The sequence below is a fragment of the Cyprinus carpio genome, chromosome A13 (genome assembly GCF_018340385.1).
Source record: "Cyprinus carpio isolate SPL01 chromosome A13, ASM1834038v1, whole genome shotgun sequence".
NCBI lineage: Eukaryota > Metazoa > Chordata > Actinopteri > Cypriniformes > Cyprinidae > Cyprinus > Cyprinus carpio.
The window spans coordinates 7,445,834-7,468,919 of NC_056584.1; the positions used below are offsets into that span (position 1 = coordinate 7,445,834).

The window sequence follows — 23,086 nt, forward strand, 5'->3', positions numbered from 1 at the left end:
TTTATTTAAAAAAAAAAAATTTTGGTGTTAAATATTAAAAAATTTTGAAAGTTAGTGTATATATTTAAAACTTTTGACCGGTAGTGTATAAAAATAAAATAATTTAAAAAAACAACAACAACAACAAAACAGTTTAGGTCATATCAACTGCCTAAGCATATAATGCAAAATTGTAACAACTAATTTTTAATGTAATCATGTAATGATGACTAAATGTTGTATGATATTAGACGTGCTATACATGCTGACATGAATCTGCATCAAGGACAAATGCTTGAGGACAAATCCCCTACCCTGTTTTGATGCTGTGATGATAAAGGGCTGAAGTGTGACTGTGGGATGGCTTTCTATCTGGCATTAAAGCCAGATATTGTGCTATAAGCCTCTTATAGTGTGCTGTCTGTATTCAGCACTGCACTTCCAACAGATGTGCCGTAATCTCTGTCAACACTGCCGCAGGGTGTATTTTATTGATAGTGTTGAAACATTGCATTGTGTCTTATTAATATAACTAGTATGGGCATGTTACTAATGTAAAACAGAGATCACCTATTAATGATTTGAATCTAGAGCTCTTCTAGGACTGAGCAAATATGTACTGCACAAAGATCATTTTAAAAAGACTAAAAATACAGATTTAATGTTTCTTGTACAGTTTTAGTTTAATCTGGTCATTTCTAAATTAATAATGCTATGAAAATAGCTAGTTTTAATATAAAAATATTAGGATTATATAGGATTTTGGGGATTAGGATTTAAGGATTTATGGATGCCAAAGTGAATATTTTCAATGAATTTTCCTGAAATGCACATTGCTATTTTCATTCATAGCCTAAAACATATGTATTCCTTTTGCTAGGATGTACACTACAGTTCAAAAGGGTCCAAAAAAAGTTTGGGTCAGTAAGATTTTTAATGTTTTTGAAAGAAGTCTCCTATGCTCACCAGAAATACAGTCAAAACAACAATATTATGAAATATAAATATTTTAATGAACAATGTTTAATTATTTTCAAACTGTAATTTATTTCTGTGATCAAAGCTGTATTTTCAGCATTATTACTCCAGTCTTTAGTGTCACATGACCCTTCAGAAATCATTCTAATATGCTGATTTTATTCTCACATTTCTTATGTTGAAAACAGTGTGATGTATATATTAATATAGCATTTTTTGTTGAATAGAAATTTCAAAAGAACAACATTTATTTAGACTAAGTATTTTTTTAACATTATAAATGTATTTTATGTCACTTTGGATCAATGTAATGCATCCTTTTTTTAATCTTGTGTACATTTAGAGGCTGAAACGCTTTCAGCTTTGACTGATTTTAATTGTTCTATAAAACAAAACTTTTTACAAAGCACTTTTTTGCTTTTGTTTAAGATTTGCTGAATGATTCCGTGTAGTGTGCACATGTGGTCTTTGTGTTTCTCTCACCCAGTGCAGCTGGTTGATGCACACTTTTGCTGCAAGCAGAGGTGGGATGGGGTCGTGTGGTCTCATTGTCACACACTCTTTAAGCACTGACACTGCACCCTCATTCTGTTAAATAGCATTAATATTAATTACAGCTTTCAAATATATATATTTATTTAATTGAATCTAAAATGTAGCCAATTATAGCAACGAATGACTAATAAATGTACAGAACAACGATGATGACAATAGGACATGAATCTCACCTTCCCACTTGCCATCAGAGACAAGCCAAGCTGATACCAAAGATGAAACTCATTATAGGAGAACTTCATGGCCCGCTCCAAACACTGATGACAAACCACATCACAGTCAGAAAGAAACTCAGGGAATCAGCCCTCCAAGAAAATGATAATGCGGTTGACATTGCTCAGCAACTAAATAATTCTAGGAAGGATCTTGTTTTTTTCAGCACAGATAGGGGATTCTGTGTATCCTGCACACATCACATCATGGCACATGCATGAGAAAGTGAGCTTAAATTTGATGAGAAAGGGATTTACATTCGACATACACGCAGGCATGTGTTGGTAACACTGAGTAATGGCAGTGGGTTCCCAGTGAAATGATTGAACTTCACTGAACTTAGATTCAGATTCACCTGAGAACGTCTCTGAGTAAACGCTCCCCATCACACAACGGCTCAACTACTGAAACAACCTGAAGGACAGGACGAAGGAGGAAGGGGAAATAAGCACCCATACAACTGGGAGAAGAGGAGAGAGAGATCGACAGACTGAAAAGGCGACTTATGACATAGAAGGAGAAAGAAGCCAGTACATAAAATCCAGGTCACTTGCTCCTTTTTGCAAAGCACGGGTCCATACGGATCTGTGCTGACTCATCTCACCTCTGACAGCATGGCGTACTGCCCCCTCCTGGCCATGGCGATGCTCAGCAGGTCATAGACAGAGGAGGCCTCCTGCATGCTGATCTCCCTCACCTCCTGATGCTCCGGTGTGCGGCTGATCACCGCCTCGCCACTGGCCTGCAGGGGACAGCAGTGAGAGGGTCAGGAATATCTCGAAGCTGTGTTCCCAATCCCAGTCCAGGAGAACCTCCAGTGCTGCACATTTTAGATGGCTCTCTTATCTGTCATGTTTGATTCAACTCATCAGCTCAGTAGTAAAATATTCAGGAACTGAAGTATGTGTCAAATATGCACAAAACGTGCAGTGTTGGGGTTCCCTTCATGGCTAAAAAGCCATATGTTAAAGGGATAGTTTCACCCAAATATTAAAATCCTGGAAATATGTATTTGTTCCAAACCTATGTGATGTTGTTATGCCAGTGGAATACAAAAAAAGTTTTTTTTTCTCTTTTTCATAAATCAATAATTTCTGTCATTTCATTTGTGTTATCTGCTGCTTTATCTGACAAACAAATGATTTTTTTATTTATTTTTTTCCCGGTAAAAATAAACATAAACATAATTCATATGTTAAAATGTTCTAGTAAAACTGTCTGGGTCTGTACATAAAATAAATGAACCCTACGTGTGTCAATGTTTTTTTAACCTTTTGTAACATTATAAATATATTTAATATCACTTTTGATCAATTTAATGTATCCTTGCTGAATAAAAGTATCAATTTCTTTACAAAAATCTTACTGAATTTTGAACAGCAGTGTACTGTATGTCATAAGATGATTATGGGTCAAACTGTTTCCATGCCAAATGCAGTATATTCAGCATACTGCGGCATCCAAGTCCATCCACCTATAAGAACAGTCCCACCTCCAAAGGACAATTTAGAGGTCACTCTAAACTTAGTATAGAATAGAGGAAGATTCTTGTGTTCCACAGGACAAATAACATCAAATGGGTTTGAAACAACATGAAGATGACTTATATTTCCTACAATATAATTATGCAATAGTTCTCAATATGCAGCTAAAGAGAAGAGTCGTCACAACACAGCATGTTAAGGAAGAAAGTATGAATGTGAGGAAGACTGTCTCACCATTGATTCTGTGATGAGGAGCAACAGCACCGCCTCTTCAACCACGTCCTGTGGACAGAAAGATCTACAGAGTGGCAACAGGAAAAGGAAAAACATGTTAGCAAGGTGTGTATTCACTACAATCCTCACAGTTGTCACTTTAACATGTCTTAATGGTATTCTGAAAAATTTCATCGTTCTTTACAGTCCCTGTTTCTCTCATCCCCTTTTGTTTTTCATCTCATCCCTTCATCCTACTTCCCTCTATACCATCTGGAGTCCCATCATAGTGTGCTACTAAGCTGCACCAGGAATGTGAAACTGGAATATTTCTTTCATCTGTTCTTCAGATGCATTGTCAAAAGTCTCTCCATCTCTTTTCATCGCTGTTGTATTTTTCCTTTCTCTGCTTGGCGTCTGCGGACTCACAGGTACAGTTACAGTGTGTTTTATTCACAACACAGCATTCTGCCGTGTCCTGAATATTCAAGCAGGCAAACAAACCCCAGCGCTGTCCTCTGCTCATCTTCTTGTTCGTGCTCTCTTATTCTAGTGATAGATCAATACAGTCCTATGACTGATGTATACAAAAAAATTAAAGAGCTTTGAGATTTACTGCACATTAAACTGCTAGAATTAACACTTATTAGTTTGACAAAGCAAAATGATCTACTATTTAAGATTTTCTTCTTCTTTTTCAGAGACAACAGTTCTAAAAGTAATTTGTCCAAACTAGGCACAGCTTTTCAGGATGTTCTGACAGTGTGCTGTATTTTTTATGACTGATCAGACTTACAGTTTTCCTGTATTTGTATCATTCTCTGTCTATATGTCTATCCACGTGTTAAATCATGCTAGCAATGTGCTACAACATGTTAGTAACAAGCTAAAGCATACGGACATAGAAACATGTTAAAACATGCTAGCAGTGTTTAAACATGCCAGCAACATGGTAAACTATCAAAATGTTTAAAAATGTTAGAAACATGCTAGAAATATTTTAAGAAATGCCAGCAATGTGCTAAATCATGCTAGCAACTTGCTAGAACATGTTAGAAACATGTTAACAGGTTAAATCATGCTAGCAATGTGCTAAAACATGTTAGAAACATGCTAAATGATTCAGGCAATGTGCTAAAGTGCTTAGCAACATGTTCAAACATTGTAGCAACATACTAAATCATGCTAGCAATGTGCTAAGATATACTAGAGACATGTTAGCAACATTATAAAACATGTTAGCAATATGTAGAAATGCTAGAAATGTGATACATTTTGCTATCAACATGTTTACCATACTAGCAATGTGCTACAATATGTAAACAACATGTTAAAACATGCTAGAAGCTTGCTAACAATGTTACAAAATGATATAAATATGCTAAAAATGTTAACAATACTCAACATATTAAAGCATGTTGAGAAAAATTAGGAACATGCTAGCAACTCCCAGAAACATGTAAACAATGCCAAGCAACAATCAAAACCAGCCTAAGCTGGTTGGCTGGTCTTAGCTGTTTTAAGCTGGTCTCCCAGCCTGGCTGAGCTAGTCACCCCATTGAAAAAAACAGCATATGCTGGTTAGGTATGTTTTGAGTCCTTTGGTATTTAGGTATGTATGCTGGTCCTTTGCTGGTTTAAGCTGGTCCTTAGCTGGTCATGTGCTGGTCCCAAACTGGTCTGACCATCTTAAGACCAGCACATGACCAGCTAAGGACCAGCATAAACCAGCTCAAACCAGCATCCCAGCTTCAAAACATACCTAACCAGCATATGCTGTTTTTTCCAACAGGACAAGCTGGTCTAATGGGGTCTGAAGTCTAATAGTCTAAATTAGTTTTTATTGGACTGTCTTTTAATGACTTAGAGTAAAATTTTCAAACTTCAAGTTTCTAAAATTCCCTGACTTCTCCAGTTAACAGATTAAAGTTTGTAGTTTTTCAATTTTATTTTTTAGTTGTTGTGGTTTTATTGTATGTTTATGCACATAGTTTGACTCCTAACCCTAACCCTAAGGTTGTGGGTTCGAGTCTCGGGCTGGCAATACCACGACTGAGGTGCCCTTGAGCAAGGCACCGAACCCCCAACTGCTCCCCGGGCGCGGCAGTATAAATAGCTGCCCACTGCTCCAGGTGTGTGTTCACGGTGTGTGTGTGTTCACTGCTGTGTGTGTGCACTTTGGATGGGTTAAATGCAGAGCACAAATTCTGAGTATGGGTCACCATACTTGGCTGTATGTCATGTCACTTCAGAGCACAAATTTTGATTGTTGGTCACTTAGTTTGAATATAAAGAGATTGAGAAAGGAAAGAGAGAGTCAGACCCCTCAGTGTTGTAGCGCTGTGGTGGTCTGGATGAGGGGTAGATGGCGTCTTTGGGGAGTGTGGCTCCTTCTCTCTTCAGCCAGTCGGGTGGTGGAGGAGACAGTGGACCCCAGTACGCATCTTCACACACTGATCCCAGCAACACTTCTGCAAGCCTGCGTGCTACTGTCTGAACAACACGACACAATAGACTACAACCACTGACTCCTGCTGTGTGATTGTGAGCATCAAAAATCTCATTTACCCAGATCTCACCTTACGAAAACTCTGAGACCCCCGACTCTCCACAGCCCTCATGACCCGCCGCAGCTGTTGTGTCCCCTGAGCCAAGTGACTAACACACATGGGCAGAAGTGATTGTGGGAAGTAAAATGATTGAAAAATAAGATGTTGATTGACTTAACAGGTGGACGGTGAAACTGATGGTTATTATATCACAACTACTGTACAAGTGAGTGTGTGTCAGTTATTAAGAAGAGAGACAGAAGTGGGTGGATGAGGATGATGGATTATGATAAACTTTAGTTTGGAATGGTGTGTCAGTGTCCTGCTCACTGCAGGTGCAGGTATTAACCTCCTGGAACACCATTTTGGAGAGATTTTGATTTTAACTAAATCTAAAGTCCTACAGACTAAAGTCCAAAAATGTGGGTAATGTTATTATATTGCATTATTGTGAATTTGTTTTTGCTTGATCTTAGTGTTTGCATTTCACCTGTGTTTTAATGCAGTTTGAGAAATATAGAACTGTATTTACAGCATTTACAGTCATGGATTTCTGTCTCAGAGCATTGAACTGTTGTGAAGTAGAGGGAAGTGCAGCTGAAAGAAGTAAAGAGCACTATGCATAAATCTACCGCTGTTCGGTGTCTTTATAGTCTACACTGCACATATATATATTATAGGCTACATATGCACACGTATTCCATATCATACATACAAACTGACACAGTTTACATGAAAAAATAATGTTGTTTAATATATTTACTGTTAACTGAATCTATTGACAGTCCTAATATTTTTAAGTTGTAGTATGTCAGTACTCCACATTAAACAAAGCTAGAGGGACTGAAAACAAGACCGCATGTAAAATCACTTGTGTTATAACACTGACACCTGCTGGACATGACTGCCACATCCACGCGGCACACTGGACATGTTGACACAAGAATACCAGCGGTGTGTTTACACAGTGCCAGTCATATATTCACATGGAGTCCATAAATGTATTAAGTCAAGCTGTGCTGTGAATACTGTGTGTGCATGGCTGCATGAGTGCTTAATATAGAGGGCAGAGAATTGTGGGTAAAGAGTCTGAGATCAGTAGCGTGTGCGCTCACCCTTTCCTCAGCAGTGACAGGTATGCACTCTGAAGAGCTGCCTGCAGGAAGAAGCCTGGGTCCAAGTCAGAAGGAGGGACTGATGAACTGCTTTTAGCTGTTTTGGAACTTGGCGTGCAAACAGTCTAGTGAAGAAAACACGTAAGCAATGTAATAGTGGGAGGAAATGAACACAGATGAACACAAAACATACAAATTTGATATATAAATGATATATATTCACACAGAATGCATTCTTGCATTTACAGTCAGGGCTTATAAAAGTTAAATGTCTCTTTAAATTTGAATCACTCATGCACCAGATACTGAAAATGCAGCAAGACATGCCAAGACAACAGAAGGAGACATGTCTACACAGATAAAACATGTTCTGAGTGAACCAGCCCCTGACAAGATGTAACACACACAGACCTTGTCAAACTCTTGCAGGTACAGCAGGCCAGCATCACAGGCCATGAGGTAACAGGACAGGCATTCTTCCTCTCTCTCGGACAGTCTAACACGGGAAGCACCTGACATAGACTGATGGTCCAAAGACAAGCCTGAACATTTATGAAGAACAATTAGGTTAAGATCACGTTGTAGTAATTTGGGAGAGAATGAAACATAGTTTAAGCATGGAGGCAAGACATGCTAAATGAATATAGCAATGCAGTACATCTCCAGTTACAGTACTGCTGCTGATTAGACTTAATTGGACATGTGGGACGAGAACGGATGAGAGCAAGTATCAAACAAACAGGTCTTTTCAAATGACCTTATCATTTATTCAGTCTGTCTAGAACATTGAGTCTTGGTCTCATCCAGTGCTTCAGCAGGGCAAGATACAGAAAGAAAATAGTCATGGTGAAACAAATATTTGAATCTCCTAGAAAACATTAAGTACATCCTAAGAAACAGATACTTTTCTGGGTTACACTTTATTTTAAGGTGTCCTTGTTACAGTGTAATTATGCATTTAAGTACTGAGTAATATTAATTAACTACATGTACTTACTATATGGTTAGGGTGAGGATTAGGGTTTGGCTTAGGGTCACTTGCTTGTAATTATGTATAATTTATTGTTATTATAATAGTAAGAACATGTAACGTGTAACAAGGACACCTTAAAAAACAAGTGTTACCATTTTCTGAATTTAGCAAACAACCACTGACTAGGGCTGACATGCTTTGATATCTCAGATTTACCAAGACTTCTACCCACACTGAATTTTCACAGAAATCACTATTTCCATCTTTATATGAGGAAGTACACAGAGGAGAACTAACAATGAGGAACTACACAATGAGGGCAACTTTACCACATCACTACTGTTAAAAAGATTTCACCATCTATACAATTTACAACATTTATATACAAGTGCCTAATACAAGAGAAACTGGTTTTGATGAGTAGAGAAAATAGAGCTGGAAAAGCAAATGCAACATTATATAAGATAGATAGATAGATAGATAGATAGATAGATAGATAGATAGATAGATAGATAGATAGATAGATAGATAGAAAGATAGATAGATGTCTGTCGGAGCAGAACGACTGTCACAAGCTGTGCCTGGTGAGTCCCTCAAGGGATTGAATCTGGGTGGCTTCTGCTTCCTACGCTAGAGAAGCTAATATTACACTTTCCCAGCATACTGTCTGATAATATGTGTCTGTGTGTGAACCTGTAGTGGGGGTTCAGATGGCAGGGTCCATATAAAAAGCAGTCAGAAAGACTGCTGTGGAAATAACTGGTTATTGTACTTAAAACTTCTGTTTCAATACAAGTATTCAGTGAAATTTAGTACAAACAATCATTGCATAATTATTACATAATTGGCATCACATGTTTGATGATTTTTTAAAAACTTAACAAAATTACATTATGTCAAATTTAAGAATATTTCAATATGTGTTCCTTACTGTTGGAGTGCTGATGTTGTCAGGTGGTAATTTCATACACATACATACATACCCTGGTACCACATACTTTTAGGTACTTGTTAATAGTGGGAGAGAATGTTCTGTATGAAAAAAATAACGGACATTCTACAAATACTGCATGAGTGATGCACTGGAAAAACCCTTTTTTAAAAGATAACTAAAGATATATATTTAGAAGCTTCCCTGTAGACAATGACGTAAAACTGCCTTTTTTCCTGTGGTTACATTCTGTCCAAGGGTATGAAAAAGGAAAACACACATGCTTATCCACAGACTTCTCTGTGATTGCGAAGCAGACCTTTTTTTTTTTTCACTGTACACTTCAGCTTGGGTACGAGTCCAACAAAAGCATGCCTTAGGCACATACTTAATGGAATGGAGCAATGAAAATTATATTATAACTTAAAGGGATACTCCACCCCAAAATGAAAATTTTGTAATTGATCACTTATCCCCATGTTGTTCCAAACCCATAAAAGCTTTGTTCGTCTGTAGAACACAATTTAAGATATTTTGGATGAAAACAGGGAGGCTTGAGACTGTCCCATAGACTCCCAAATAAATAAAAGTGTCAAGGTCCAGGAAAGTATGAAAAGCATCGTCAGAATACTCCATCTGCCATCAGTGCTTCAACTGTAATGTTATGAAGCAACGACAATACTTTTTGTAAGCAAAGAAAACAAAAATAATGACTTTATTCAACAATTCCTCTCCTCTGTCTCTCTCCAAATCAGTGTAGCGCCATTTTGGCAATTCTGAGCAGTACGCAGATGGAGTACGCTCTTCTCTTTTTTTCAAAGTAGGACCCACTACACCTCATAAAACCTGAGAGAACTTTTACATGTTTTCACAAAATTAATATTGTCAAAATTTTAAAGAGGTTGTGTCAATGCTAAATGTCTTCAGGAAGCTACAACACATTACCTCACTGTATACAGTATGTAAATTACCTTGTGATAATTTAATTATGAGGAAGGATTAATGAGCTATTAGTGATCTCTCAACTGTTTATACCTTTGATGACAAAGGCCTCTGCCAGCATGCGTAGCTGGTAGACAGGTCGCTCGTGGCGGGTGAAATCATCCACACCTGCTCTGGCACACATGCCCTGGGCGTCCCTGTAGCGTCCCTGAACGTAGTGCACTTTAGCCAGCAGGAGCAGAGCTTCATTCAGGTAGTGCGGCTAAAGGGGAAGAAACCAAAAATCACTGACAATTAGGGCTGCACAATTTGAGGAAAAAATACAATTGTGATTTTTCAGAAAAAAATTGTGATTGCGATTAAAAATGTGATTAAAAAAAAAAAAAAAATCCAGGATTGATTTGCTTGTTTGTAGGGCTGCACAGTTTGGCCAAATTTGTGTGATTATATATAAATATGGCTATAAAATATTATTATTATTTTTATTATTATTAAATAAAAATATATACATTACTAAATAAAAACAACATAAGAAATATTACTATAGTAATATTTCACTGTAAAATAAAAAAGTTAAGGATTTTGACTAATTTAAATATTGAACTACCAAATTTTTGTTTTGACAGAAAACAGGGAGTCCTTAATGCTTTTCTTTTAATAAGTGTTTCTTATTACAAGTATGGGAAGATGGATGGTGCTTCACAAATGTGTATTAAAGGGAGAGAGATGAGTTTGTGTGGAGCAACATTTACTGTTAAACGAGCCGCTGTGAGACACTGAAAACAGCAGATCATGAGCTGCTCACATATAAATGAACACGGTGCAATACTTCACTCTCAAACACACAGTGCATATATTTATTGAACTGAATCACAGCCTTTGGAATTTTAGAATTGCATTGAGCCATTTCACGATTTTGCTTTTATTCTGATTAATTGTGCAACCCTACTGACAATTTAAATAGAGACTAAAGGTATAGATGTCATGCATGCACTACAGGGTTTCTGCATCCCGCTAAATTTTATTTTAAAAACAAGGACAAAAAAACTACATTTGATCTTTTTTCTTTAAATGGTAAAATTTCAACCAATACAGTATTAATAAATGCACAAACAAATAAATAAAAAAATATGTTTACACACAAAGAATAAAATGGCTCAGAAACATGAAGTTTTGAGTAGAACTGCACCATTGTTTGCAGAAACCTATAATGGTTTGATAAATCTAACTTAAGATAATAAAACTGATGGAATATAAGTTGTTCACAAAGCTGAACTAAATCCCCAAAAGTGCTTCTGCAATCCATCAGCCCTTTCTTCTTTTTCTCAGAGATGCTTAACTGACAAGAGAGAGACTGTGCCAGACCTCCAGGTGTCCTCTGCTTAGGATGCTGTTGAGGTGAGCTTTGGCTCGGGCTAGTTTGGGCTGCGATTCTTCAGTCAGAGGCGTAGAATTCTTCAGCAGGGTCATGTTCTCCAGCAGACATTCCTCCAACAGAGCTTCTGCCAGCAACAGTGTCCTATAATCATCTACAGACAAACAGAGACGGAAGCTGGGCAAAGGTTGCAGAAGAAAGACTAGAACATGCTTGATGTTGGCCGATTATGGTAGACAGTGTATCTTTGGCTTCTTTTAAGGATAAAATGTTCACCAGCATCACATCTAAAGTAGTGTATTGTGTAAAAAAAAAAAGGTCTTCATGGCATCATTTTTCATCCAGCAGTGGACTTTATCAAGACAGAATGGCTGATAAACATGATATTAATCTACAACAGCATTCTGTCCAGGTTTAGAGAGTTAACTGTGTTTGTTTCAGCTCAAATATACAGTACGACAAGAAGGTGCTTTAAAAAATATTCACTTTGCATTCATGCATATTTTGTATAAACACTGTAGATGAGGTGTTTCCTGTTTGGTTTAACTTTTCACTCCCCACTGAAGCCAGACTTGTGTTATACATCAAGTTAATGTATGACATTAACACTGTACATCGCTCAAAAACTCTTGGTAGCATTTGAAAAATACAGTGAATAATATGTTCTGTGGCCACCTTTTACTGACTTGAGTTTGTTTCCCCACAGGATAATTAGTGTTTGGGCATTTGCAATGGCGAAACAAGACATACTGGGTCAGAGATCTGATTTGGACAGTGGTGGACACACATCCTGGGAGTGCCGTGTGTTAACCCATTACTGCTGTTGATTTAACAGTGAACACAGGACATGTTTAAGCAGCATGTTTATCTTTTACCACACTTATCTTTGTGAAATTGAGAAAGTGAAAAGACTGGGTTATAATACTAAATCTTAAAGGGATAGTTCATCCGGAAAAAAAAAAAGAACATTTATTTACATTTATTACACATATTTTATTTTTAAGTCTTTTATGCTCACCAAAACTGCATTTATTTGATCACAAATGCAGTAAAACAGTAATATTTTGAAATCACATTACATTTTAAAATAATTGCTTTCTATTTTTATATATTTTAAAATGTGATTTATTCCTGTGATGCAAAGCTGAATTTTGTCCTAGTGCGACATGATCCTTCAGAAATCATTATAGAATTCTTATTTGGTGCTCAAGGATCATTTCTTATTATTATCAACGTTAAAGAAAAAAAAGTGTGCTGCTTAATATTTATTTCTGGGAAAACACTGGGTTCTTTAGTCAATAGAAAGCATTTATTTGAAAGATATATCTTTTGTAACATTATAAAGGTCTTTACTGTCACTTATGATCAATTTCATGCATCCTTGCTGAATATAAACTTTTTTTTTAGAACCAAAAATCTTACTGATAGTATGCAGAAAAAAGGGTGTCCAATAAGTTTTAATGCATGATGTGCATCAAATGGTAGAAACTCTGCTATCTCATAATGAAGATAATCCCATAAAAAAATAATAACAAAGAAAATTAAATGGCAAGTGTGAGTTTGTAAGTTTTTCAAGTGCAAGTGCTTAAGTATCAAGAAAGGCGTTCTTCGTAGTTAAACTGTAGTTGTTTAACAACACCAAGGTTGTTGTTAGTGCGTCTTAGGTCAAAGAACATCCAGGCCAGGTCAATGCCAACAGTCTACATCTAAATAATTATGTACAGCTTGCTGCACACCTGCATCATCATAATTCTGGAGTAATACAATTCAGTGTATACCCTAAAGTGAGGGTGACTAAATGATGACACTACTGCTTTTTACCTGTATTAACTACAAGGGTGTGTGCATGCATTAACAACTCTGATTCACATGAGTAACTGGCTTTATACATAGCCCCTCTCTCTCTCTCTCTCTCTCTCTCTCTCTCTCTCTCTCTCTCTCTCTCTCTGAGTGCACTTGACAAATCAAATCTAAATGCGAGTTTCTGTTACTGATATCAGCGCAAAATAGTAAACATGAGAGTTTAACAGAAAGGTGCAAAGTTCATGCGGAACAAGACACACTCTCACTGCTGGCTCTCCTCTATTCTGCTCTATTGTGGCACGCGCACTTACCATCGTCATGCAGGCGCGCGGCAGAGAGCTGCTCCAGTAAAGACGGTATCTTGTCCCACTGACACTCCGCGCGGCAGCGCTCGACCTCCGCCTCTAAGCGGTACTGAGAGAAGGAGAGCCGCGATGACATCCCGCCCGCGTCTCTGTGACCGCGCTCCGCCGACACCAGAGGAGTGACTGCCGACTGACAACGGGAAACTCACTGAGCATGTGCAAACAAACATTACAGGGCTTTGCATGTTTGGCAAAGCCCTGTAACTGAAGACTGTGACTGAAAAATATTGAATATTCCCGTTAATAATTCAATAACTATTATTCAGCTTTAAAGCTACATTTAGTGAAGTTTTCCTGCCCATTTTACATTTAGCAGACGCTTTTATCCAAAGCGACTTACAGTGCGCATTCAGGCTAACATTATTTTTAATCTAACATGTGTTCCCTTGGGAATCGAACCCACAACCTTTTGCGCTGCTAACGCAATGCTTTCCCACTCAGCCACAGGAGCACTGCACCCAACTTTGTAAAACTCATCAACGTTCCCACATATTTTGACCATCGGATTATATTTTAGTTTTATTCAATATTATAAATCTCACCAGCCTCTCTTTACGCTAAACAGTACATTTGGAAAAAAAAAATTAAGAATCTCGTGATATCATAGCCTGTCGCAGAACATCTTTAATGCATCATTCAAACATTGTTATGATAGATTTTTAATGGTTAGAACAAAAATTTTTATTCTAAGTGTAAAAGCATTATCATAATCACGTTGTATGCATTCGACAGATTTAAATGATTTAATGAATCAAAACGTGGGCGTTGGCTTGTGACATGTAGCTAATGGAATCCGTCTTGTTTTATGCAAATAGCTACATCTTCTCCTTTTCACTGCTGGTATGCAAAATTAACGTTTTTGCATATTTTACATATAGTGGTTGTTACGTCCTGGGATTTTACAAATAGGGTATTTTAGAGCTGAGTTAATATTCCATGACTTTCTTATCAACCTTGTCCTAGTCAACCCTGGAAATTCCATTTCCCTGATATATCCTCAGGTTAATGGGAACCCTGTTATCACACAAGTCTGAGTTTGATTCCCTGTTACAAATAATATAATAGTCTTTACAAAAAAATATAAAATACAATGCTATTAAAACATCTTAAATCAGTCCAGCTGACTTAGGCTAGCTGATCTTTCCAGTCTGGCCAAGATGGTCTTAAAAAGTTTAAGCTGGTCTCCTATTTCCTGTCAAAGCTGCTGTTGCTTCAAATGCAAGCTGTTCATAGCTGGTTAACTAGCACTATGTTCCAAAACCTAGCTGAACTAAGACTAACTGGCAACAGATTTGTTGATAATGGGCATCTTAGAGCAGCTAAAACCAAACAGAAACTAGCTATGTTCAGATCCCTCTTCCATGTCACACAGACGTAAATGAATAGTTCACTAACAAATTAAAATTTGTTGAAAATTTACCATAGGGTATCCAATATAGATGATTTTGTTTTATCATCGGAACAAATTCAGAAACATTTTTACATCACTTGCTCACCAATGGATCCTCTGCAGTGAATGGGTGCCGTCAGAGTCCAAACAGCTGATAAAAACATTACAATAATTGTCTTGTGAGGCAAAAGGCTGTGCTAGTATCAATCAATCAAGATGCTTTTAATGTTCAAACCATTGCTTCCAGTTAAAATACGAGTCCTCTAGCCATAACATTGCTTTCTCCAGTGTAGAAGTCATCTCAAGTTGTCTGAATCAGAAGAGAAATATGCACAGATCAAGCACAACTTACATGTGAAAAACAGTTCTAAACAAATATGTTGGTGGATTTTGGAGTGAGAGGACAGCGGGGGATGGACTTTTTCCACTGAAGGAACTGTTATTATGGATTATGGGCAGGTATTTTGACCAAAAACAAAAAATTTAATTTACAACATCATAATGATGGACTTGTGTCTTACAAACACAGAGCTTTTTACGTCATAAGATGTAAATTGATAGATTAGAGTGGTGTGGATTACTTGTGGATTATTGCGATGTTTTTATCAGCTGTTTGGACTCTCATTCTGACGGCACCCATTCACTGCAGAGGATCCATTGGTGAGCAAGTGATTTATACATTTCTCCAAACCTGTTCCCATGAACAAACAACCTCATCTACATCTTAGATGACCTGAGAATGAATACATCTTCAGCAATTTTTCATTTATGGGTCAACTACTCCTTTAAAAATAAAGGGAGACTCACAAAACTATGTCTCAGTCTTATAAACCCAGCAAACACCATTAACTGGGACACAACATGAATGTGTTAAGTGTCTGTTAAGACCATAAGTGTAGTTTAACAGGTTTAACAGGACATGTCCTATGTCCCATTTCCCTGAAATCCCTCCACTGAGATGACTAAATCTATTTAACCAATTATATCACCTAAACTATTTGCAGGGCTCATTTCAATTATCAGATCAAGAGAGGGGGCTGCTTCCATCATAGTTTGTCTTGAGTCTGTTTAGATGAAAATACTGACTAATTTGTTGCAAACACCTGCCACAGAATGCAAATAGCAGTAAAATGAGACCCCTGTCCTTGACATACCGAGACAGTGGCGCCATCTAGTGGGCGAAATAGTGCTTGAACGCTTTGATTGAGCGAAACCCACAAAAAAAAAGCCAGTAAAATAGACTGCATTTTAACTTTCGTTTTTTCTTTCTTTCCTGGCTTTAAGGTCATACCAGCTAGCTTTGAAGTAATCTACATGCATGATCTTACTAAACGCAGCCTACTAAATGACTGACAGATGGAGAGTGTTTCCGATTTGCTACAAAAGGCGGACGCTCTCTTGACCCTTTGTGAGTTTTTTCCAGCGCTCGCTCTCGCTCTCACGACATTTAGGCTATATCAGTGATTTCGTGTGTGCACTAAGTAGTTCATTAAACTGATATAGTTTCCAGCTATCAAAATAACATGGCTTTAAAAAAAAAAACAACTCCTTAAAGTCCAACAATGAATAATCATTCATCGACCGACTATAAAATATCCATTATTAACCTACCAAGTGCTACGGTTGCTACGTCTATCCTAAAAGTCACATTTCTACGACACCAAGAACGAACCAGCCGTTGGAAAATAGCTTTGGCCCTCTCATTTTCTCTGCAGAAGTGTGCCATGCAGAAGACCGTGGTGCTGTGCTGTGGGTCATTACTGCCCAGCGCGCGCCCTATGACGCGCCACTCAAATCCGATCAGCGAGCAGCCGTCGTCCTGACCTGCAAAACATACCGCTTGGTTTCATATTATTCTCCATATCTCGCTGAAGTTTGAGAATGTTGATAGGATGCAAAATAATAATAATAATAATAATAATAATAATAATAATAATAATAATAATAATTAAAAACAATAAAATAAACAATAATAAAAATAATAACACGTTTATAATATAATTCAGAAATATTAAACCTTTTAAACATTATTAAATTACACACTGAGTGACTGATATTATCTTTGTCATAAAAACAGTTGTTGGTTCGCAGTTTTAACGTTTGCTTGTTTTTTTTGTTTGTTTGTTTTTTATTAGATCTGAAGTAAACCATCTGTTGATGCTTTCACTATCTATAAATGTCACGCAATATGATATTTAAACTCACATTAGACCCATTTAACGTTGAATAAAACACATAACCTGAGATTATCATTGTCATAGTTTTGTTAATTCCAACCGCGACATCGCAGAAATAGAAACTAAAATATTAGAGAGAGAGAGAGAGAGAGAGAGAGAGAGAGAGTGAGAGAGAGAGAGGCCTATATATATATTAAGTATACATTTAATAAGAGCAAGAAAAAATTTAATTTTTTTATAACCGCTGTAAAATCCAGTATAGCTTTTAACATCCTATAACACATTGGTTTTTTTGTTTTTTTACCGTGTTCACATGAAATAAAACTAATAAAATATGTTTAGGCCTAAATTAAATTAAAAATATAAAAATTTAACAAAATATTTAATAAGCGCAAAAACATATTTTAACGTTTTTATTTTTGCTGTAAAGCTTTTAATGTAGTGCATATTTCTTCCATCCCGATATGTAACACGTTGTATATTTAATGTGTTGACATCAAATAAAACACAATGTAATTTAAAACGCTGTGTTAAAAAAAAAAAAAAAAGAAAAAGAAATTTAGGGTCTTTTGAGTGTTTTGATGTTTTGTCTGTGGGATGAAAGGTAACTACGGAAAGCTGATGCGGTCAGAAAGAGCGGCGCTCAGTAAACACCAATAGGAGAAGTTCATCGTGTCTAAAGAAATCAAACGAATATTAAAGCGTCGTCTGTGATTTACAGCAGGTGAGTAAATATACACGTGTATGTTGTTATATTGGTCTAAGATGCATTAAGAGGGAGGCAGAAAAGCGTTTTGTGTAACGGGTAACGTCTACACTACAGCGTCTGCTGTTTGGTTGTCTAGACTGCTCTTTCTGTAATATTTCAGTATTCATATCTAACGTTATCTTTTTTTTTAGTCTTCCACATGCTTAGCGTTGGTTATATTTCATTTCTGATAGTAATGATGTTATTTGACTTCTGTCGTTTTTCAAGTTCTTCCATATGTCAGCCACATTTCTCATTAACATCAGATTTGTAGATATAGATATAACGTTTTTTTTTTTTTTTCCATTATAGATATTTAGTATAATCTAATCAGTGCGGTTCTTAAAGTGTGTGTTCGCTGTCATTGTTTGTCAGTGGGTGCTTGAGCTGCAGTAATGAACGGAGCTGTCATCTTACTCTCGCGTTAACTCCTGTAACTTCGTGATTTCAGTGTGATGAGATTGAAGGAAAGCTCTGGGCAGCTCAGATTGTGGAGCTGGTTCCTGCTCTGCTCCGGCTGTATGTTGTCTGTGTGGGCTCATGGAGGACAGCATGGAGAACCAGCTGCTTCAAATCAGGAGCCTCCACCAATCATCCGGCTGGACAGGAATATGGTTCAGGATAAAGAGTGAGTAGTTTTTCATGACTTTAAAACTTGTTTTAGAGCCTACGCACATATCCAAATCAGAGGAGCTGTTCATGTGATAGATACTGTATGTCTGTAGTGTTTGTTGATTTAGCTTTGATTTGTTTCTAAAATGCACTCTTTGCCAAATGACCTCTGCACCGGAGCGGCCTGTCCTGATCTCCGGCCGTCTTCCTCAAATAACATGTCAGGAAAACAAAGGTCATACTTAATCCATCCACAGAACTTTTAAAACACACTTTTAAAACATTACATTTTAAAATGATTTCTCTTTGCCAATTTAATAGCAATTAATAACTATGAATACATAACTAAAGTATGTTCATTTACTGTACATGTACTCAATACTTGGTAGGGGCTCCTTTTGCTTTAATTACTGCCTCAATTCGGCGTGGCATGGAGGTGTTCAGTTTGTGGCACTGCTGAGGTGGTATGGAAGCCCAGGTTTCTTTGACAGTGGCCTTCAGCTCATCTGCATTTTTTGGTCTCTTGTTTCTAATTTTTCTCTCGACAATACCCCATAGATTCTCTATGGGCTTCAGGTCTGGTGAGTTTGCTGGGCAGTCAAGCACATAACCATGGTCATTTAACCAACTTTTGGTGCTTTTGGCAGTGTGGGCAGGTGTCAAATCCTGCTGGAAAATGAAATCAGCATCTTCAAAATGCTGGTCAGGAGAAGGAAGCATGAAGTGCACCAAAATTTCTTGGTAAACAGGTGCAGTGATTTTGGTTTTCAAAAAAACACAATGGAACCAACACCAGCAGATGACATTGCACCCCAAATCATCACAGACTGTGGGAACTTAACACTGGACTTCAAGCAACTTGGGCTATGAGCTTCTCCACCCTTCCTCCAGACTCTAGGACCTTGGTTTCCAAATGAAATACAAAACTTGCTCTCATCTGAAAAGAGGACTTTGGACAACTGCAACAGTCCAGTTCTTCTTCTCCTTAGCCCAGATAAGACACCTCTGACATTGTCTGTGGTTCAGGAGCAGCTTAACAAGAGGAATATGACAACTGTAGCCAGATTCCTTGGTGGTGATGCCTTGACCCCAGCCTCAGTCCATTCCATGTGAAGTTCACTCAAATTCTTGAATCGATTTTGCTTGACAAATCCTCATAAAGGCTGCGGTTCTCTCGGTTGGGTTTGTGCATCATTTCTTCAACACTTTTTCCTTCCACTCAACTTTATGTTAACATGCTTGGATACAGCACTCTGTGAACAGCCAGCTTTCTTTGGCAATAAATGTTTGTGGCTTACTCTCCTCGTGAAGGGTGTCAATGATTGTCTTCTGGACAACTGTCAGATCAGCAGTCTTCCCCATGATTGTGTAGCCTAGTGAACCAAACTGAGAGACCATTTTGAAGGCTCAGGAAACCTTTGCAGGTGTTTTGAGTTGATTAGCTGATTGGCATGTCACCATATTCTAATTTGTTGAGATGCACCTGTATATATTGTGTATTACTGATCAAAAGTTTATAATGACTAAGATTTTTAAGAAAATAAATGCAGTAAAAACAGTAATATTGTGAAATATTATAATTTGATTTAAATTAGCTATTTTCTATTTGAATATATTTTAAAATGTAGTTTATTCCTGTGATTCAAAGCTGAATTTTCAGCATCATTACTCCAGTCTTCAGTGTCACGTGATAATCATTCAGAAATCACAACATGCTACCATTCAAAAGTTTGGGCTAAGTTTTAACAAAAAGATATTAATACTTTTATTTAGCAAGAATCTTTAAATTTAAGAAAAAAAGTGACAGTAAAGACATTTATACTACTCCAAAAAAAAAAAAAAAAATCTGTTTCAAATAAATGCTGTTCTTTTCAAATCATGTATCATGGTTTCCACAAAAATATTAAGCTGAAAAAGTCTTAGTAATTACTAATAATTGAGCACCAATACTAATTGATAAAAACAGCATCAGTCAGCATATTAGAGTGATTTCTGAAGATCATGTGACACTGAAGACTGGAGGAATGATGCTGAAAATACAGCTTTAACATCAAAGGAATAAATTACATTTTAAAATATATTAAGATAGAAAACAATTTAAACTGTAAACATTTTTCACAACTTTTCAAAAGGTGTGTGTGTGTGTGTGTGTGTGTGTGTGTGTGTGTGTTTTTTTTATTATTATATTGTTTGTTTTTTGATGTTGTTATTATTGTGGAATAGTAGAAATTTTTGTTGTTATATTTTTTTGCATCTCTATGTATATAATATCTTTCTATATGTATATAAAGGCATTTGGCAGATTTTTCTATAGATACTTGGTAGGGCTGGGCGATATATCTAACGATATGATCATGCGCATCTAGTCAGTAAATCTGGTTCCCTGATTAGCGCTAAATCGCCATCACCTGCTTTCAAATGGAGCGGCATTTAATAGACAGAGCCGTAGATCAATTAAAGGCTGTTCCCTGATTAGCGCTAAATCAAAGGCGATACATCTGCGATAATGAACCCGATATTGCGTAGCTTGTTTTTTTTTTTTTTTTGTTATTATCAAAATTTCATAACTGGACCTTCCACTGAAAACAACAGAAACATTTCTCCAGTCATTTAGTCTTAATAAACCTGACTCTGCAGGTTCATCTGTTTTTGAGTGCAACACCCACATCTCAACATCCAACCATAAAACCGATGGACAGAACCAAGTCCCTGCCCTACATCATTTCTTTCTTTAATCTGATACATTTGGATGTTTGTCACAATGCAAAAGAAAAGATCTGTCGCTACTTCCATTTCTTTGTAACTTGTAACCAAAGGTCACAGTTATTGACTGATGCTGATCCACCTGTCTGTAACTGAACCTTTCTTCTGTTCTGTTGTAGCCACATCATGGAGCATTTAGAAGGGGTGATTGAACAGCCAGAGTCGGACATGACCCCTCAAGAGCTGCAGCTTCACTACTTCAAGATGCACGACTACGATGGCAACAATTTGCTGGATGGACTTGAACTCGCCACTGCCATTACTCATGTTCATAGAGAGGTGAGTGCTTGAATTTTGAGATAAAAAAAAAGGTTGGACATGCCTACCCATTCATTATTAATAATATTGTTATAATTTGATAATAAATAGGTTATTTTTTATTTTATATGGGATATTTAATATCTAATTTAAGTTGAATTTTCACTGGATTTTGTAATCTAACCCGAAGTACACTTGTCCAAGCCTCTTCTTCTATCATTTGTCTCTTTTTATTCCATTTAATTAAAATTAAGATTGTCTCCTGGTTTCCAGGAAGGAGCAGATGAAAGCCAGCCAATGAGAGAAGAGGATCTCATCAACCTCATTGATGACGTCCTCAGAGACGATGACAAAAACAATGACGGCTACATTGACTATGCAGAGTTTGCGAGGTCTCTGGAGTAAAAGACGAGAGGAAGAGCCGCTGCCTTACTGTGAATGCAGATTACCTCTGATGTACAAATCTCCAGCACATTTCTTCCTATCTGTGTGTGATTTCACATGCTTCAATATAACCTTTATAAATGTCAGACAATGAAGTGGTGAGGGTCATAAAGTGAGATGTTTTGTACGGATTCCATCAGTGTAACATGTATTCATAGTTGCACTCGCATCTGCATATGTCTTGTCACAATTGATCTTAATGTATAAACTGCCAAATTTATCCACTGTAAACAAGCATAAATTATGTTGTTATTGAATAAATCCTTTGCGGTGACACTCTCCTGCAAAGCTGATTGTTAAATGAAGCTAAAGTGGAATATAATAATTGCTGCTCTGCTCATGAATGATGGCAAGCATATGCTCCTTCTGCCTTAAAGGGATTATCACTGTTACTGTCGTTATAAAAATACTCATTCAATATGTTTTGAGATGACATAATACTTCATTGGTAAGCACACAAAATTAAACTAGATTTGGGTTTATCTTGATTTACATATAGATGTGCAATACTTTTGTTTGCACCTGTACATCTTTAATGAATCGCTCTGTAGCCTTAATGTTTATTTTGGTGATGTTATAAACAAGTGGCAGAATTTTAGAAATCTATTTGATGGTGTTATGCATTTCTAAAACAGGGATAGGAATTGGGTCCCATGAAACATCATGGTGCACTGATTCTTAGCTTGCTTTTAGAGCCTGAATGTACACAAAATGTCATATGGGTCAATGACATGATGCTCATTTTGTCTGAATTTATTAGGAAATACTATTAAAAATGTGTTTTTCCATATAGTGACTTTAATAAATTTCTATTTCATGATGTTTTTATTTTTTAAATAAAAAAAAAGATATTTTTGGGGGGCATAATTTTAAAAGATATTGAAATAGGAAAGAGTTATTTTAAACTAATTATATTTCACAATATTACTGTTTTTACAGTATTTTTCATTAAATAAATGCAGCCTTGATGAGCATAAGATACTTATTTTAAAAGCATTGAAAAATCCTAATGATTCCAAACTTTAATACACTTCTTTCATCTCATAATGTTTTTATTTTTATTTTTCATTTAATTTATTTAGGGTATGGAGCACACACACACACACAAAAAAAAACATTGGGTGATACAACTATCTTGATATAATGAAGAAAAAAAGCTTAATTGAAAGAATGACATTTTTCAGAAGAAAGTGGTTTGGCATAATCTATGTTGTTCTTT

The 23,086-nt window shown here is 36.7% G+C and overlaps 2 protein-coding genes across 2 annotated transcripts in view; one reads left to right on the plus strand and one right to left on the minus strand.

Annotated features, from left to right (window-relative positions):
• Positions 1-18,324, minus strand: part of LOC109048714 (tetratricopeptide repeat protein 7A-like) — a 35,623-nt gene extending 17,299 nt beyond the window's left edge. The window contains exons 1-12 of the mRNA XM_042768513.1: positions 18,208-18,324; positions 13,422-13,605; positions 11,298-11,461; positions 10,026-10,194; positions 7,498-7,628; positions 7,087-7,211; positions 6,002-6,080; positions 5,746-5,915; positions 3,444-3,507; positions 2,330-2,467; positions 1,686-1,769; positions 1,441-1,545 (exon numbers count right to left, since the gene is read on the minus strand). Of these exons, the coding sequence (XP_042624447.1) occupies positions 1,441-1,545; positions 1,686-1,769; positions 2,330-2,467; positions 3,444-3,507; positions 5,746-5,915; positions 6,002-6,080; positions 7,087-7,211; positions 7,498-7,628; positions 10,026-10,194; positions 11,298-11,461; positions 13,422-13,551 (1,359 nt within the window). The 5' untranslated portion in view covers positions 13,552-13,605; positions 18,208-18,324. The remainder of the gene's footprint in view (positions 1-1,440; positions 1,546-1,685; positions 1,770-2,329; positions 2,468-3,443; positions 3,508-5,745; positions 5,916-6,001; positions 6,081-7,086; positions 7,212-7,497; positions 7,629-10,025; positions 10,195-11,297; positions 11,462-13,421; positions 13,606-18,207) is intronic.
• Positions 18,246-22,172, plus strand: LOC109048711 (multiple coagulation factor deficiency 2, ER cargo receptor complex subunit). The gene is made up of 3 exons (XM_019066371.2): positions 18,246-18,418; positions 21,285-21,444; positions 21,697-22,172. Exons 1-3 carry the CDS (start codon positions 18,246-18,248, stop codon positions 21,826-21,828), a joined length of 465 nt encoding a protein of 154 aa, XP_018921916.1. The 3' UTR covers positions 21,829-22,172.
• Positions 22,173-23,086: the final 914 nt, after the last annotated feature.